Source organism: Malaya genurostris, chromosome 3 (genome assembly GCF_030247185.1).
Source record: "Malaya genurostris strain Urasoe2022 chromosome 3, Malgen_1.1, whole genome shotgun sequence".
Classification (NCBI taxonomy): Eukaryota; Metazoa; Arthropoda; class Insecta; order Diptera; family Culicidae; genus Malaya; species Malaya genurostris.
Genome location: NC_080572.1, coordinates 185,483,484 through 185,503,107, shown reverse-complemented (window position 1 = coordinate 185,503,107; position 19,624 = coordinate 185,483,484). Strand labels below are relative to the sequence as shown.

General features: G+C 36.9%; 1 protein-coding gene across 1 annotated transcript; it reads left to right on the top strand.

The window, feature by feature from the left end:
- The first annotated feature begins 481 nt into the window (after nucleotides 1-481).
- On the top strand, nucleotides 482-13,648 carry LOC131435903 (vacuolar protein sorting-associated protein 26B-like). Its single transcript, XM_058604172.1, has 7 exons — nucleotides 482-1,279; nucleotides 7,718-7,928; nucleotides 8,058-8,223; nucleotides 8,300-8,464; nucleotides 8,535-8,641; nucleotides 12,336-12,839; nucleotides 12,905-13,648. Exons 1-7 carry the CDS (start codon nucleotides 1,277-1,279, stop codon nucleotides 13,324-13,326), a joined length of 1,578 nt encoding a protein of 525 aa, XP_058460155.1. The 5' UTR covers nucleotides 482-1,276; the 3' UTR covers nucleotides 13,327-13,648.
- The last annotated feature ends 5,976 nt before the right edge of the window (nucleotides 13,649-19,624 follow it).

Sequence of the window (19,624 nt, the reverse complement as noted above, 5' to 3'; positions counted from 1 at the left end):
AAACGAATCAAAAGAAAATAAGCACAATTGAAATTATGCCAAATGTAAATTATGCCAAACAACAATTATGCCAAATGAAACAGTATATCTTTTTTATTTTATGCCAAACGACATTATGCCAAATAGATTTATTCCAAACAAAAGTTATGCCAAACAAATTTATGCCAAACAAAATTCGGCCAAATAACGTACACCCCATAAACTAATTATACTAGATATCGTCAAACGATACAAAATATGTACCATGGATTATACATGGAATAGTTTATCACGCTGTTCAAATGGTACTTTTACTTACGGATAAAGTTCTTAACGTTACGAAAACAGAACAACCAAATGGAGTCAGATAAAATTGATCTTTAGTGTATATATGTCATTCGGAAACTAAAATGTGTACGTGGTTGAACTTTATACCAGTTCAGAACTTTATGTCAGTTGTTTTCGTCAAATTATAATGACAGCCAAATACATTGAACGAAACTGACGTTCCGTTCATTGAGTCAACCAACAGTGCAAGAACGGTGCAAGGAAACTTTGCAATTGAATTTTCGCTTATCAATAAAATTGATCCGTGCTGCGTTTTGTTCTCCAAAAACAATTCTATTCTATTTCCGTTGTTTACGTGGATGTGCCTAGCTTAAGCCATTTGTGTTATATAACAATATATAGTGTGCGAAAAGGAATGAACAGCAACGAACTTTGATTAGTGTTCTTTGCCACCAGTCTAACCAGACTGCATAGCACTGATGGCGTACCGCGAGTGACGACGATTTATCATTAGTGGAATAACAGCAAAGTGCAAAGTGGTTCCGTGGATATTGTAAAAAAAAAATTATCCAGCACCGGAAAACACCATAGTATCAATTAACCGATAGAGCTTAGCGGTAATTTAGTCCTGGTCAGTGGTAGCAGAAAGAAAATAGTGAAATTATATAAAAAAGTAGGAGGCAATTCCCTCCCATATGCAGACGATAAAATAGTTCCTTCCATCCGTTTTTCCTAACCTACCCACTAAGCTCCAGTGCACTACTCGCCCTTTGCCTACCTCCAGATTGGTAATTTTTGATGGACGGTGGCTCAAACGACTACGCGACCGTGGTCAGCACTGAGTTAAACTGAGTAACATTTTATGACCGCTCGGAAGACTGATTTATACTGAGAGTTAGGTGGATCTGTTGTTTGTATAGCGACATTTGTGAAGAGTCATCGACACCGATTAAACCAGAAGCGAAAACATAATACAAATCAATTGGTTTAAAGTGCCGCTGCAGCTAAAATGGTACGTAGCTTGTAGATATCACAGAACAGTTTGCATGTTTTTATGAGATAGCTGATATATAAAGTTGATAGTTCGGTGCATTAGTGTCGTAGTCGAATTAAAAATTTAGTATAATTTTAAGAATTTTTCTATATTGATCCATTTTGAGAATGTCAACATTAAATATTTAAGAATTTGCAGGTAGAAAATAGAAATAACTCGCAGTCTCTCGCCCAGAAATTGAACCAGGTGTTATGTTACGAAACCACTGACGGTTCCGATCGGGATTTATTACAACATCCGGATGAATAGAATGGTGGTATGGAAATAAGTGACTATGGTTCTATAATTTTTGAACGCTAGGCTTATAATCCCCCCGGCCGGGGCTTTACAATGACCTTAATCGATATTGGTAAATTAACCAGAACACCGACTTTTACTCTCACGCGAGGGGCCAAACTGATTCAATATTATTGCGTATTTGGGTATGCGTTGTTTTCGGTATTTCGGTGAATGATTGAGTTTTTCTCCGATTTTGGCCGTTTGGACGAGAGCTAGTTCTACCAGCAGCTGATGCATCCTCTGCCATAGATGGTTCTCAACACCTTCCCTTCGTAAACACCCAGTCCACGTTGACCCTCCACGAACATTGTCCACGGCCCGTAGAGAATAACTGGTGTAATCATAGTTTTGTAGATATTTGTAGATCGAACCGTTTTGCGGAGCCACATCACTCTATCCATCGTAGCCTTGACCAACCGTATCAGTTAATCCGGGAATCCGTAGTCGTGCATGTCGTAGGCTGATTTGAAATCGATGAGTAAATTTCGTGTTGGCACATTGTTTTTTTTTTTTATTTAGTCGTCAAACTTTTGTAGATCATTACATTACATTGATTACATTCTTTAATACATGTGATACTTTCTAAAATCAACATAATTTACATTTATCTAGGACCAAGATCGTATTGAGTTAAACTATTGTTTGAACTGGATTTTTGTTATTGTAAAGTCAATCGCAATGCTTATTATACATTAACTTGATTTGATTCAATGGGCCAAATTTTGCATAGTAGGTACGGTTTATATAAAAGGTGATTTTTTAATAGGTATAGGATTTGATAATCATAAAACACACACAAAATTTGAGAACATTTATGAAATTTTTATTGGAATCTATAGAACGATCAAGGTTTAATTTTGACACACTATCTGCAACATATCGTCCGGTATATCACGAATAATGCCACCGGCCCATAATCCACACTAAACAGTGATTTTTTTTTGGGATGCATTCTGGCTGGTCTTCAATTTTGCTTGTTGGCGTATCCAATCAAACAGAAATGAGCTTCGTCGTTGAACACAATTTTTCGATAATCCCCCCGATCTTCCTTCAACTTTAACTTGCGTGTAGGCATGGTTTTGATTTCTTTCTTCGTTTTGTTTATCATTACCTCCTCAGTTTTCGCGACAACATTTTTGGAGTCGATCTTACGATTCAGGCTGGCCCAGAAATTCTCGATGGGACGCAAGTTGGAAACGTTGGGCGGGTTCGCCGACTTGAGTATCACATCGATATTCTGCCGCTCCATCTTCTCCATCGATCGTTTCGAGTAGTGGGCCGACGCCAGATTTAGACAGAACAATGTCAAAATTTTTAGTTTTTTTACAGTATCTGTCACACTTGACCTTGAAAACAGAATATGTTTCTATACTTAGATTCAACACGGTAATAGCTATCCAACAAGCCATAGATTGTTAAAATCCGGCCATTTCAACGGAGATATCGACATTTTTGTATAAGCGACTTTTCCCCCTATTCCAGCAGTAGGAGTTTTGAGCGCTGTATGACAAAGCAATGTTTGGCAGCAACGTGAAAAATGATTTTTTATGCTGTTACATACAATTGTTTCTAAGTACCAAAAAGACTGTGTACAGCATCCTTTTTCATGACAATTTGCCTCGGACCGATTTTAGCACGGTTCGTTTTTGGCAACATAATCGTTCGAATATGGGATATGTAAACCAGATGATGGCAAAGATGGCAGCATTTTCGAGTTGAAAGTAATTCCATAATTATATTGATTTAAACTACTTACAGCAATAAATGCTGGAAGAACATATCTTCCATATATCATACGACTCAATTCGTCGAGATCAGCAAATGCGTGCGTGACAAATAATTTCACTCAATTTTCTCGGAGATGACTCAACCGTTTTCTACAAACTCAGATTCATATGAAAAGTAGTATACTCCCAAACAAGGTTCCTGAATTACGTTTGGATCCGACTTCTGATTGCGGAACCACAGGATGATATGTGAAACGAAATTAAAATAATGAAATTAATTTTTCTCTTAGATGGTTGAACCGATTAAGATTCAAATGGAATCTAGGAAATCATTTATGATTCAAATGAGAGGTCTTAAAATCCTATAAAAAATCTTACTTTTTTAGTCAGATCCGACTTCTGGTTTAGAAGATACAGGGTGATTAGTATAAAAATGTCCATTTCACATCAATTAATCAGGTTTATCGGGTTTTCAGATTGGGATAGTCGATTACCAAATAAATTTATTTCAGTTTAAACTGTATTCGTTTTTGGATTTGGAATGAACCCTCAAATTTTTTTTCGCACTACAATTTCTCAAAGATGTCTACAGACTCCTCAGATGAATTTAACTGATTTCGACTACACTGATTTTAGAATTCCGGTTTCAGTTTCGAATCGGTAATCAGTGATTAAAATCTCAATTTGCCGTGAAAAACGACGATAATTAGAATAATGTCATGAGAACTAAAACACCTAAGAATATACATGCAAAAAACACATGAGGATTGAAAAAAAAAGGTATCATCTCACTGCCAGGTGGATTAATCACGTTTTTAATTGTGATATCTGGTGTGTTCTACTGAAATTAATAAATATATTAAAACTTTTATGTGTTTTAAAATAAGAGATACGTCGTTCACAAATAAAATGATGATTGGTGATTCTATTTTTAAATTAATTAGGAATGTTTGGGAATGCAGAAGATAATTACAATTCTTCGATAATTACACAAATCTGATTCTTTTCTACTTTTAAAAATCGATACTAAATAGGAATTCTCATAATCCAGGGCAAATGCCGGGTCATGAGCGATTTTTTGGAAAGCCAAAACAAGGGTGTTGTTAGTTCCAACGATATTTGTTTCATAGATAGAGGGGAGAATTCCATCATGTCCGGGACTTTTAGAGATATTTAATATAATATTTTGGACATTACTGTGATGAATGATAATGTTACCAACATATTCCGAGAAAAAAATTGAAATATTCACCAATTCGATTCTCTTCGGAAACTTAGTATAGGTTTCTTGGAAGTAATTTGCAAATAGTGTACAAACGTCTTCCGAGTTCTCAGCAGCCTTACGCTCGAAGTATATTTTTGAAGGAAAATTATTAGATTTCAATTTATTTTTTACGTAATTTAAGGAATTTCTCGGGCAGTTTATATGTGTTTTATATGGACCTTCTGTTTTCGATTTTTCTGATTTTTAATTTGATCATTATACCAAATTGGATATTTAGAGTTATGTCATCGCCTGATTCTCTTAAGTGGTACTTGACCATTAGTAGTATCAAACGAAATCTTATAAAACATTTCCACAGATGTTTTAATATTAGACGCCCTGAAAATTGATTGCCAATCAATGTTGCCTCATTTTAACTTTATGTTATCATACTTTGCCAAGTGATAGTGAGAGACCTTGTCTATGAGTCTATGAGTATGAGTATCAGGTATATTATATTCATGAACAAATATAAACAACTCAATTGCAGTGTGAAATCTTTCATTTTACCTTAATGGAGTTCAAGATTCGGTAAGATAGAAGTTATCTTGCGAATTTGTCAATAAAAAATCCAAGTAACTGTTTTGTTGATTTTTAACGTGATTAATTTGTTGACACTGCAAGAAAATTAGAGGCGAAAATTGAATTTTTGGTTATAAGACATTATTCCCGAGTAAACTTTCTAGTTTTTGTTCTAATTATAAAAAAAACGAAGACGCCTTTAGTGATATTCATTGAAACATGAGTAATAGGAGAAAGGCCACTATTACACCACTAGGTGGATTAAAACAGGTTTTTCTTTTTGTACTTATCATCCTGTAATTTCGGAATTCAAAATTGTATAAAAAATTTAATTCAGCAATTTTCGATAGGATTCTAACTAAGTCCATTAGTTCTATTTGAGCCTAAGTTTTTAAAAATCGGTCCTCCCATCTCCGACAAAAGTTAGTGTACATATTTTCATTTATTTTTTTGCACATATCACTCTGTAGTGTTGGAACCGGAAGTCGAATTCGGATAAAATTCAAGAACTTTGTATGGGATCACAACAAAAAAAAATGTTGCTTGCATTTGGCGACCTCGACGAATTGATTCGTGTGGTATACAAAGCTTGGCCCTCCGATCAGTGTTGAGAAAAAATCAAAATTTCGAAAATCAAAAAAAAAAAATAAATTTTACAAGGGATTTTTAGGCAAAAATGTACGGGTGTGTAATGTCAGAGACATAACTGGATGTCGTGAATACGAATAAAACTGACACGATTTCTTTACACTTTCGAATTTGAATCGATAGTTGATCGATTGTGTGAATTGCGAAACTTTCCCCCTTTTCACTACTAAAAATTTCAACGATTTTTGACGTCGATTATCTCATTTCGGATTTGCATATTTCATTGAAAAGAACTATCAAGATGCTGTACAGGATTCATTTCTGCCTTTTCGAAGGCCCAAATTGAGAAATTCTCTACGATATTTAGCACAGTTCGGAACATTTATCTCGAACGGTTTTCAGCGAAAAGTGCACGAAGCGCATAAAATTATTTTGGATTTTCACTAAACTGATGATTTCTACCTTCGATTTGCAAAGAAGTAATCTTAATAGTTCTTTAGATAACATTTAGAGCCATTAGAACGGCTGATTTTATATAATGTTGTCCACTTTTCGTTTCTTGTTTTTTTCTCTCCAATGCAAACCATCAGCAGCTGATGCAATCGTTCTTGCTTGAATTGAAACTAGCTTTGCAAACAAACCGACACCTCCACTCGCAGTGCCAAATGATGCGAAACTGGTTTAATGCGTCTTCTCGCCTTGACGACCGGAAGGCAAATTAGAACTACGACCTGAGGGTTTGAGGTTTTTAACCACGCAGAAGGCGCGCTCTCCGATGCCGCTGTTTGAATGCGTCTTCTCGCCCCGACGTCTGCTTTCATACAACGCACAAGAAGAAATGATCGATTTTCGACCACGGTTCCCCTTTTATAATGTTCAGTTGAAGATATGTGCCTGACTACCTCAAAATCGCTGTCCTTGCGCGAAAAACCCAAGCAAAAGTAAAGAGTTTTCCGAGTTGTTTTTAAATTTTCTGAAAACTTAATTTTTGAGTTATTTGTGGTTATCTTACACTGTTCAAAATATTATCCTAAATTCCTGATCATATTTTTGATAAAATAGTGAAAGAATTATGTTGCTGCCGTTAATACAAGTCGAGATATTCACGATTAAGTTCTGCCCATTCTTCCATATGGCTATTTTTGAAAAGGCGCCCCATAGTAAAGTAAGTCACGACATCCACGACAAAAAATTTTTGATCAAAAAACTCACTGCAGAAAAGTTCAGTACTGGTTTTTTGAAATGATGCCTACTATTTGTTTGTCACTGCTCAAATTTCTAGAGCATCTTCAGCTCAATTGCAATTTCAAATTGAACTAAAAGAATTTAGATCACTTCGTAAGGTTTTTTTAGACCTAAAAAAAGAGAAAACATTGGATTTTTGGATTTTGGACGCCTTTTTGGAAATTATGATTTGCGGTATTTCAGCGCAGACTAATCAGAAGTCAACAAATCAAAACAGCATAGTTAAAGTAGATGTTTTTCTAGACTCCAATGTTTTTGTTTGATTTTCTTTTTATGTTTTGAATTTTTGGTGGTAGTTTAAAGTCAAAAATGCGATTTTTCAGGAAAAAAACCTTCCCAAAGAAGCAAATAATGAAAAGGAAAACGTTGAAGTCTGGTATTTTACATGTAGAAAATGTGTGCAAAATTGGTGAAGTAGTTTTCGAATGACGATGGGCACGGACTTTCAAAACCTGCTTTCGAGAAAAACGCGTTCAAAGTTTATTGCCTGTAAAATCGATAGAAACAATTTATTTTTCTGGGGAAAGAATGTCTTGTTCGATTTTGCGCCGAGCTCTTGCTTCTTCGCAGCAGGAGATAAGCAAAGACCCATAACTTCTAGAGTTTTGTTCCGATAGATTTGAAGATTTCACAGAATATTCTTGAAATGTATAATGTACAAAATACAAAGAAAAAAAAAGATTTTTCATACGTATTAGACCCTACCCGCCCCTTAGTGTGTGTTCAAATAAAATAGTAATAAAGTTTTTGTTTTTTCTTTCTGTATCCTAGAACTTCTTGCGCTTCGGTCAATCGGCGGACATAGACATCGTCTTCGATGGGGCTGAGAACCGACAGAGTGCCGATATCAAAACGGAGGATGGCAAAAAGGATAAGTATCTACTGTACTACGACGGTGAGACCGTCAGTGGAAAGGTTAACATTACGCTGAAGAAACCCGGTGGCAAATTGGACCATCAGGGTATCAAAGTGGAACTTATTGGTAGGTGGTTGAATCTGTATTGATTAGCGCTAATGCAAACGAATTGAAGTAGAATTGTTTTTGTACGCGAGCAATTCGATGCGAAGTGAGTGACAAGTTCAGGGTTACTGACTCGAATGTATTTTTCAGGTCAAATCGAGCTTTATTATGACCGCGGAAACCATCATGATTTCCTCAGCCTAGTCCGGGAGCTGGCACGACCGGGGGATCTTTTCCAGAACACGTCGTATCCGTTCGAGTTTGCCAATGTGGAAAAACCGTACGAGGTTTATGCCGGATCAAATGTTCGTTTGAGGTAACGATTTAGAATAAAAATGCTAGGTGGAAATCAGAATTTTAACAAAAATCTACAATCTAAATGCTCCAAATAGGTACTTTCTTCGAGTGACGATTGTTCGCCGCATAAGCGACATTATTCGGGAAGTGGACATCGCCGTGCATACGCTGTCAAGCTATCCGGACACAAACAGCCCAATCAAGATGGAAGTGGGCATCGAGGATTGTCTGCATATAGAGTTCGAGTATAACAAAAGCAAGTGAGTGATGAGCTGCCGCTGGGGGAATGCCGAAGCAACTGTTTTATTGTCACTATTATTCACTTTCCAGATATCATCTTCAGGATGTTATCGTGGGTAAAATCTATTTCCTGCTGGTGCGCATAAAAATCAAACACATGGAAATTGCTATCATCAAACGGGAGCAGACGGGTTCTGGTAAGTGTTCATTCATTTGTTCGTTCGGGCTCATTATGCTATGATGACAATATAGGAGAATGTTCTGCGGTGATCACGTAAATAATAGCGTTAATGTCAATCAATAATCAAATTGGTAAAATAGATTGTAATTCTTCGGTTATATTTATTCCGGTCTTGGTTTACAGTTAAACTGTTGCTCGTGTTACGTTTGACTATCTGTACTCTAAGTATTAAGACACAACTGGATGATGTACATACGAATAGAACTTCTTCCTAAAGTACGACTTACTCACGTCAAATATATACTAACACACAATTAAATAAAGTGTGCGAAAATTTTTCCCAACTCTAGAACCGCACAGGGTGCGAATAAAATTAATACTGACACTCGTATTTCAATTTCAAATATTTAAGGCACAAATCTCCAAATAACTAGGGGAACGTGCCCTTTGAGCCAATTCGTTGTGATTACTGATTCCATGCTAAACAAAACTCAGTGCGTTTCCCTTGAATGTGAAGTTTGTGCTGTTAAAATTACACGCCCCCAGAGCTGCATACAGATTGCATTGAATCAAAACTGACGTTAGCTGACTGAAAAGATTCTATTTAAATACTGCGTCATTGCACGTTTGCAGTCAATAAGACGGCACCAACGAGAGTATAAAAGTACGGTGTGGAATGTTAGTGACATAACTCGATGACGTGAATACGAATAGAACTGACGACGTATAATCCATTCTTCACTACTAGAATTTGATACATTGCACCTGTACTAAAGTAACGACTTATTTACCTTAAAATATTTTGAACTACAATTGAAGAAGGTGCGGTCCTAACATATGCAACATACAGAAAACAATGTTATGGTTTTTTTTCTTGTAAATATGATGGAGAAAAAACTTTGCATAGTTCTCTGGGAATATTGTAGAGTTTATGGTGGTTTACAACTTGTTGAGTACCTTTGGACCAGAATTCAAGAACTAAATTCGGAACCTGAGACAGACTCAGAACTCTGATGCTAAATTCAGGTTCGGAATCCAGATGAATAATTCAGTTCATGAATTTAAGTTCCAGAACTGAATTCTGAACAAGAATTCCGAACCTGAGTTAATGAACTTAATTCAATTATAAAATCTAGTTCCAGAATCCAAGTTCCAAATTTATGTCGATCATGCAGCGAATAATCAGTTCCGAAATTGAGTCTCGAACTTCAGAGATAAAATTTAGTTGCACAAACCAGATCTTAAATTTAAATCTTGGATTTTTTTCTTGAATTTTGCAGTATAAATTCTGAATCCAAATTCTGGATTCGAGTTCTGAACATGAGTTAAGGAACTGAACGTAGTTCCAAAAACTACTCAAGAAACCAGTTCCAAAAATCAAGTTCCAGAATCCAGAATTAGAATTCAGGTTCAGAATACTGGTAATGAATTCTGAAATTGAATTCTACATCTGTGAAATTCTATTCGGCATTCAGTTTCTTAATTTAGTTCCAAAATACAGAATCCAATCCAAATTTTAATTCCCGAATCCAGTTACAGTATATCGGACTGCCTCAAAACCGTTGTGCGAGTGCGAGAAAAGCAAGCAAGCGTGATGAGTTTGCACATTGTTTCCATAAGTTTGAAAAAAAAATAACTAAATTTTTGAGTTATTTATGGCTTTAATCATAAATAACTCAACTAACTAACTGCTTCAGACGAATTGGAACAAAGACAATTGCCTGTATTTCAGTTATTTATTATTGAATTCAAGATCTTTTTTTATACAAATGTAGCGTTTTCTTCATACTTTTAAGAAAAAATACGGATAAAATTATTTGTTCGAAAGAGTTCTCGAATTTTTCCTGTAACACGGCTCATTAGGCGGCGCAAACCTTCTTTGTCTATCGTTTTCGCTTTCTTATTCCACCAAGTCGTCATCTGATTGATGTCTTTGACAACCTTTCCCTTTGCCTTAGGGCGGAACTGGGGGCAGTTGGGTGGGTTAAGGTTTTTCGGAACAAACTGGACCCCTTTCTCTGCATACCATTCTTGAACGACTTTGCCGTAATGACAGCTTGCCAAATCTGGCCAATACATTACGGGATGGTCGTGGGATCTTATGACCGGCAAAATTCGTTTTTGGAGACACTATTTTTGGTATAGTTCCGATGTCATGGTCTTATTTGTAACGAAAACCTTCGTTTTTTTTGCCACAGCTTCAAACGCCCTGCCAAATCATAAATTTTCTTGCAAATTTGTCGGAAAATACAAATTTAAATTTGGCTGGAACATCCCCCCGAGCCGTTGGCAAGTAAAATTTTTGACCTGGAATTTTCCCGAAAGACATCCGTCGAACTTGGTCAGCACCTGGTCATATAGTTTCCTAGCACGAATTTTGACCACACTATTTTGTTTTATGGTTCGATTTGGCTGTTTGCTAGCTCGATACGACTTGATTCCTTCCCGGAGTCGAGTTCTACTCACAGTACTATGAGCCGCACAGAATTTTCTGGCCAAATCACGGTCCGACAGATTAGGATTCCTCTTAATCGTCTTCAAAATCTTACCATGTAGTTTCCGGTCGACAGTTCCACTCCGACGATTGGCTTGAGGCTTCCGAATCGTCGTCAATGTTTCCTTATACCGTTTGATAAAGCGCCATACGGTATTTCTGGGTAATTTCAGCTGTTTAGCTAGCCTAGATGCAGACCACAATAGATTTTCCAAATAACTCTGCACAATTTTTCCCCTTCTTTCGGATTCCATGTTGATTGTTTTCAAAGTACAGTCGATTTGCGGAATGTCAAAAATTATACGTGAAGCTGACAAAATTCCCGACACGTGAGCGCCAAGAACTTCCAAATCCGTCCACCAGGAGCGCCACAATATGAGCAAAAGTTTGTTCCAATTCTAAATGAATCAAGCTTTACAACTATAAAATGGTTCTATCTATGCTACTTTGTTTTTTGCTTTCTGATTAGTCTGCGCTGGGATACAGTGGACACCGCAAATCAATATAGAATAGAAAAATCTTAAATTAGTTAATGTTTTTAGCGATTTCTGATTTTAGCAGAAGTAGAAGAAATAGGTTTCAAGGACTATTCACACACTTCAGTTCCGTGACGGTTCAGTGAAAGTGCCTTCAGTGCGCCGTCAGTGTTCTTTTTTGTCGGAACCTTTCCGTTCCGCTTCCGAGCTGTTTCCGTTCCGGCACAGCAAATGCAGTGACATACCGACTTCAGTGAAAATAAAAAATATCGGTGACGACGAATTTGAGTTTGTCGGACGGACGCTACACTGACGGTGAGCTGCCCTGAAACGGCACGGTGCTGGATAGATATGAATGCGCGCATAGAAAACGAATAAAGTAATATCAGTATCCGTGCACGGTGTCGTGCCGGCACTGAACCGGACCGGATATGTGTGAATAGTCCTTTACTCTTAGGTGGTAATGTCGAGCTTAATTCGATGTGCGCACACTAAAGTTTATTTATGTCGTTTTTGCTTGAGAAAACTGAAACTGACCCAGGGTAGTTCTATCAAGCAAACACTTTTCACGAAACTGTGTTGATTTCGAATTTAGCAACGAGGGTTTGAGCAAACCTGATATAAAAACCATGGCACCCGCATCAAATTAAATCAAATAACAGTTGCCAAGCTTTTATTATCTATAAAAAATATGTAAAAGTCGGAAATATCCAGTGAATCTCATCCATTTCCATTTCCAGGTCCCAATATTTTTACCGAGAACGAAATTATTGCCAAGTACGAAATCATGGACGGTTCACCGGTCAAAGGTGAAAGCATACCGATTCGGGTGTTTCTGGCCGGGTATGATCTGACCCTCACGATGCGTGAAATCAACAAAAAATTCTCCGTACGATACTTCCTCAACTTGGTGCTGATTGACACCGAAGATCGGCGATACTTCAAACAGCAGGAAATCACCCTCTGGCGTAAGGCGGACAAAACACGCAAATCGTTGACCCCTTCGCAAGCGACGTCGATTGCCGCTGCTCAAGGTCAACCGGGAGCTATCGCGGCATCTCAGGGTGGTGCCCAGCTGCAGCCCCAAGCGAATGCCACGAATCCCCACATACCTCATCACCTAGTTGGGCAGGGACCCGTGCATAAGGAGCTGGTTGATGACATGAGTTACAATAGCGGCGGGAAGAATCTTGAAGAAAACAATCCAATCATGGGACTGTTCACGGAGGATAGTTCGCAGTCAGGTAATAATAATTGTAATGTCCAAAGTGTACATCGGAAGCAATACTGAACACTAACTCTCTCCTAGACATGCGACCGAAACCAGCTGTTCGGCAGCGAAATGACGACGCGGTAACGAACAGTGATGATAGTAGGTCCGCACTGAAACCAAACGAACTCGCCGTAACGGCAGACCCTACGGATGAAGAGACTCTACCCCAATCGCAGCAACATCTGCACCGGGAAGCGGGCGACGGAGCAGCGTCTATTTCACACACAACGGACGAGGAGACTTCCTCGTTGTTTGACGCTAACGATTTAAGTTTCAATGCCAATAATAATACCAACAGCACACCTACCGTAGGTGTCCCCATAGAAGAAGACACCTCCAATACTACGGAACCTATCCCAGTGCCGGATGCGAGCACGATCACGATACCGACAAAACCTGAGGCCGCCCCACGTGAATCCAAACAGCAGAAACAACTCGAAGAACCTCTGATGGAATAGACCCTCATTCGAATATGCTCGAGAGTAGTGTAAATTCAGCTACTGAAAAGCACCCATGAAAACTGATCTAGCGGAATAATTCGACAACAATTAAAAAAAAAAAGAATTTGTTCGTATTAAAAAAGCAGGTTGAGTATATCCCATATACATTAAACATAAAACTAGCCTTCAAACGAATCATTACGGAGCAGACTATTTGCTAATTCAGTAAAGCAAATCAAAGTCGCACTAACGGTGTTTATCTTTTGATTGTTTTTTTTTCAAAACATATGTGAACTCTTGTTTGCCACAACACTATCTTACACGTTATTAATCAGAAAATCACTAACATTAGCAACTATGAACAATTGTTCGAATAGAAATATTAAAACAAAAACACAATCAAAAATTAAACACCGTTGTGCAAAGTAAGCACCAATTTAGGAAAAATTTACTAAAGCAATCTTCGATAGAAAACTTCATTCTTCGCGCAAAGTGGCATTTGGTAACCTCACGCAGAATGGAGTTCATATTAGTTTAATGAGCTGTGTGCGGTTGAAAATATTCGCGATTCAAACTAAAGTGTATTCAAACATTGTGAACTGAAGTACACGGTGCGCAGTTCGAGAATGACGATTTATTCTATCTTTCTTCTCGACACACACACACATAAAAATATTGTTATTGTTTTTCTTTCTTATTTCGTTCAACTTTTTTTTTTGCGTTAGTATTCGAAGTTATGGAAACAATGTGTTAAATAGAAGAAGAAAATGCGGAAAGATTTTAAGTGAAATATTTAACAAACAAAAAACAGATGTATCAAAGGATCTAAGTACTAAGTGAAACTACTTTTACTGCATACAAAATGATAGTGAAGCAAAGCAGATGAAGCGACAAGTGGCAGAGGCATGGAAACCTAATTACAAACGAAAAGCATTCATGGAGTGAATATGGAAGGAAGGAATGTAATTGAGATAATGAATGGCAGAACATATTACATTAAAAATAAACACGTTATGTATATCAGAAAACCAAATGTTTTTCTTTTATTCAATAATGTAATATAATTTTAGGCACACTGCTTAAGCTCTAAGATGCCAAGGGTTTTTTTTCTAATCTTACTTAACGACTAACTTAAAACTATAATAGTATCATTAGACTATGTCGTCTCGGGTTCTCGTAAATCGTAATGGCGGCAGTGGTCGATGAATTGAGTGTTGCATGAGTCTTCCAGATGACGTTGGTCCGTGTGGGTCCGCGGGAAACACCCCCAGGCTACGAAGGCCCGGCGGGAGGGATATACTTGGTACTATGAACATTCCGGCAATGATAGCGATACAAAATTTTCTGAGGAATGCTAAAATACAACTGTAACATCACGGCATTGAAGCCCAGCTAGGAACACACATCGGAGGTTTCACAAAAATTTTAAACTCCCACTCTCATTATATCAGATACCAATTTATGTATTTTATTGTAACTCGGTTTTGAAATGGTTAACCAATAAACCTTTTAAAAAAAAAACAAAAAAAAAAAAAGGCCCGGCGGGTGGCCCGCATGCTGGTTTTCGACTGGAGCGGTCTTCCGTGGGCGGTGATGATGATATTGCCGAAGAGAATGAAAGAGAAGTAAATATTGTGGAAAACGTGGCAAAAAAGGGGATGTGGGAACAAAATGTTTGAAAACGACAGAGATCTAATTAGTTGCCATCGAGATGGTGAAGAGACAGGGAAGGGGGAACGAAAAAATTAGTGACAAAAAAAAAGATCTTGTTAGTTCCAATGAAGATGGTGGACAGGGACGGGGATCGAGAGAATCGGGCGGATGTTAGTGTCGAGAAAAACCAAATGTTGTTCTAAATGTGTTGTGAATATACCTCTGTTATTTGAAGACGAACATAGAAAAGGTCCTAAGTGCAAATGGTATGTTATCTTTACTTTTTCTAAAATTATTACGGTACTGTCTGCAAATAATGCAAGTCCTCCATAATTATTTACAACCAAAACCATCAACTTTCGATCTGCACTCCATTTTTATTTGGAAAATACAACAATATGGCGAAATAATCCAAAGATAAACCGTCATTCGCACTTCGGAGATTTTCTTATGGTCATCGAAATTTGTTTCCTGATAGTGAAAGTGGTTAATCTCATTAGTTGAACGATTCTATGTGAGGAGGTTGCGTTTTGTAAGTGTCAATGAGGATCGAGAACCGGTTATTTTTCAAGTAATAGTAGCCGATATCATAACAACGACTTGTTTACATCTTCTGAGGCAATACTAATCTGTATACAGCGTCTGGCAATCGGAGTATTACATTGGAACAAACAGGTAAACTAATCCGATCAAAAACATTTCATTTCAAATTTCAGAAAAATCACGTAAAAAAAAGTTCAGTATGGAATCAGTCGACACTGTGAGAAGTTTTGCTGCAAGACGTTCGCATAGCCGGTTTCGCTCCAAACAAGAGCGATTGGGCCATCATGCTGCTGGTCGTTTGCATTAGAGCACAATACAACGAAAAGTGGACAACGATAGGGAACATTGTGAAAAAATCAGCCTTTCTAATAGCTCCAAATGTTATCTAAGGAACTATAAAGATTGCTTATTTGCAAATTGAAGATAAAAATCATTAGTTTAGCGCAAATATAGAATAATTTGATTAGTTTTGGGCACTTTTCGCAGTGCAAAATTCGCACCAAACGAGTCCAAAAAAAACCAGGGGTGGAATCATGTAAGGTGATAAGTGACTATCATCTCCTGCGGATAAAGAGGTGATCACCAGAATGTTTGAAATCACCGAAGGTGATCACTTTTACTATCACCATCACCGGTGACCGTTCACTCCATTTATCACCGGTTCACTCCATTTATCACCTGTCAAGAAACGTCAATTTTTCAGGAGTAAAATATGAATGTGGCGTATACCGTTAATATTAGGAGGAGTAACATATGAAAGTGGCGTATACCCATATAATATTTTAAAATCTAAATTTTTGTCCCTATAGTTTTCAATCCTTTTCATTAATTCGAGTCATGTTTATCAATGATGATTTGTATGGATCGAAGAGTAACGTTGAAAAAATCTACCTCGCGAGTATGGCAAACTGCGCACAAACAAATAAAAAAAATCACTTGTTGGTTTAATTTAGTGCCAATTTTTATTTTTCAATGGAAATCAATGTCACAGTCAGTTCTTTGGGATAAATTTTCTAGCTTTGAAATGACACGAATTGTTAGATCTTCTTGATGTTTCACAACGGATGGCATTCCTCTCGAATGAGAAAAATCCGTTAAATAATTTCTTGTATAGTTTTCATACACTTTACGATTATGGCATTTCTCAGAGCTTTCAAATGCTAGTTGCATTTTGGAAATTTTACCCACCGCTACTACGAATACCCACTATGATTAGCAGCAACTAATTGTCTAAAAATATTGCCTTATTTAGTTCAACTCACAAGAAGAAAATTAAGAACTCAGTTTAATCTTTTTTACTCGTTCAGTTGAACGAGACTGATATGTCGCTCACTAAGTCACGGCCATCTAATTCTACTGAAAATGTTAGCATAGATGTTTTATATTGTTACATTATGTGCAACAGGAGATGTCTACATTCATAAACTTATCACTTTTCCAGAAAGCAATTTATCTTTGATACTACGAATACCCCAATGATATTCCTTCAAATAATAATTACAACATAAATGAATTGATTTAATTGATAAATACTACCGATCATTCTATGAAATCTTTAAACTATATAAACTAAGTTTTTTTTTTCATTTTGGTATTTAATTTTGACACAATATCAGTACAAATTTTATTAAAAAATTATCCTCTCCGACCAATATTGGTAGGTTATGTTTATATCAGTGGCTTAAAATTCACCTAACGGACAATAATTTATATATCCCACTTCTCAAAAAATCAAATCACTACTGAGAGTGATAACTAAATTGCTATCACCTCCATTTTGATATGAAGGTGATTAAATCGTGATGACTATCACCTTACGTAAGGCCAACGTTTGATAGTGATGTTAGCCTTTCAGCAGTGGTGACAGAACTTGGTGATTATCACTTTACATGATTCCAAATTTTCAAAAGTGGTAATCACTTGGTGATAATCACCTTACCATAATTTTTGTCAATGGAAATTAAATTATTTTCTGGTTTTGTTGCTTATAGATTTCTGCTTGTGTTTTGCAATCTACCCGCCGTCGTATTATATAGTGAATAAATAAACCTTTGTTTTGACATTCCCTCTAAATCCGATTATTTATGTCTCAGATGCCGGTTAGTATTCAAAAGGTTCAGACCATTCAAAAGGTTTTATGAAAGCTTCAAAATGACCTAAAAACTATTATATTACTTGTAAAAAAAGGAATTGATTATAGCTGTCATGAAACCATGAAATTTCCGAAATCAAAAAGAAACTTTTGATGACAAAAGTCTTAGAATTGCCTGAAACTTCGAGATCTAAAATTGAATAAATAGTTTTTTTAATCGTCTCTGGAACTTTATATTTACGATCTCGGAAATTTCAAAATTCCCAGAGTCGAATTTTCTCAAAAAATTTTTTTTTCGAAATGACACTAGATCTCGACGTTTCAGACAATTCTAAGACATTTGGCACCAGAAAATATCTCCTACGCCTTATGGTGATTTTTCAAAATCAAAAATTTTAAAACTTTTATCCGGATTTTTTTAGGCGCTTTAACTTTTGAATACTACCTTTTTACGAAATTAGAGATAACCCTAAAATATTGGCACCCTAATGTACATAGCATGAAACACTACAAGGATAGTCCTTTGGGTTGTTCGAACTATTGACATAAGACTACATAACTATTGCCAAAATCACTGTTACTACATGAAATGAAAAGTCCAGGGCCTTTCACAGTAAAGGCGTCAATAGTTTCGAACCGTGTACCTATATTTCTGTTGAGAACAAGCCTCTAGATCGTCAAATACCGAATTTATTGACAATCTATCCACTAGTGTTTAAATAGCAGCTGATCGTATCAGACAAGTTGTAGTTTTCATCAAGCTATGGAAAAAGATTCAGCATTTAGAATAAAAGTGGTACGGATACCATCTCCCGTATTCTCCAGACCTGGCCCCCAGCGACTATTATTTATTTCCAAACCTGGTAAGATTTCTACTGGGAAAGAAATTTTCGTCGAATGCTGAGGTCATTACAGAAACGGAAGCCTATTTTGAAGGCCTCGACAAAAGTTTTTTTTTAAAGGACATCAAAATGTTGGAGGACCGATGGGTCAAGTGTATCGCTCTAGATGGAGATTATACTGAAGAATAGAAAAGTTTTCACGGTAAATAATCTTTGTTAGGCCCGGGACTTCTCATTTCATGTAGAAGTTTCTGTTTTGAACATTTGGGAAGCAGTTATCTCATCTTCTTATTAGCAGCACGGCGAAATATTCTTTCGACATTTTTCCCGAATTTTGAATTTCCTGAAAAGTACCGTTAATTTCTTTATGTTGGAGATGAGAGGTGTTGTGACAACAAAATTCAATTGAAAACAGAATACGTTTTATATGAGTTCGAATACGAAATGGGTTGACGGTTCAATACATAGAGCGCTGGTCTCACAAGCCAGTTGTCGTATGTTTGAGCCCCGATCTGGAAGGATTCTTAGTGTCAGTCATATCGTAGCACTAGTCATGCAATGATGCTACAAAGTCTGTTGAAGCATTTGCTTTGCTTTGTACGGGCAAGTCGATTCTACTTGAATGCATAATGTCACCCCTGATAAAAATCATGTAGCACTCGATGATCGAGGTCGTTCAGCATCTTGAATGGGTAAAATCAGTAGAGCTCCGACAAAAATCATTGCCTCTCATACAAGGTGAACGGCGCATAAAATTCTACAGAAAGCTGATGAGAATAACATGGGTTCACGACACAAACGAAACGCACAGAATGCAAGTCGATTCAATACTAATTTCGATTATGTTTAAATAGTTGCGTCCATTCTATGCGAAATGCAAAAAGATTTATTGTAAACGAAATTGTCGTCTACGTTAGGGAAAGCTATGAGTACGGCTTGGTAAACATGGAAAATTATACATTGTTCATTATATATTAAAGTTTGGACCACCAACGATCTCAAATACATTGTTTTATCTATTCGAATCAATGCAACCTGACCACTGTTCGCACGTTTTTTTCATATTTTGTATTCGCCTTCCTATATAGATCAAAGAGCAGTCCTACGTCAAAACGTACGATTAAGGTGCAGTGAATAGTAGTAAAGATATCTGCCTGTATTTATTTAAATTTGGATCTCCCAAATT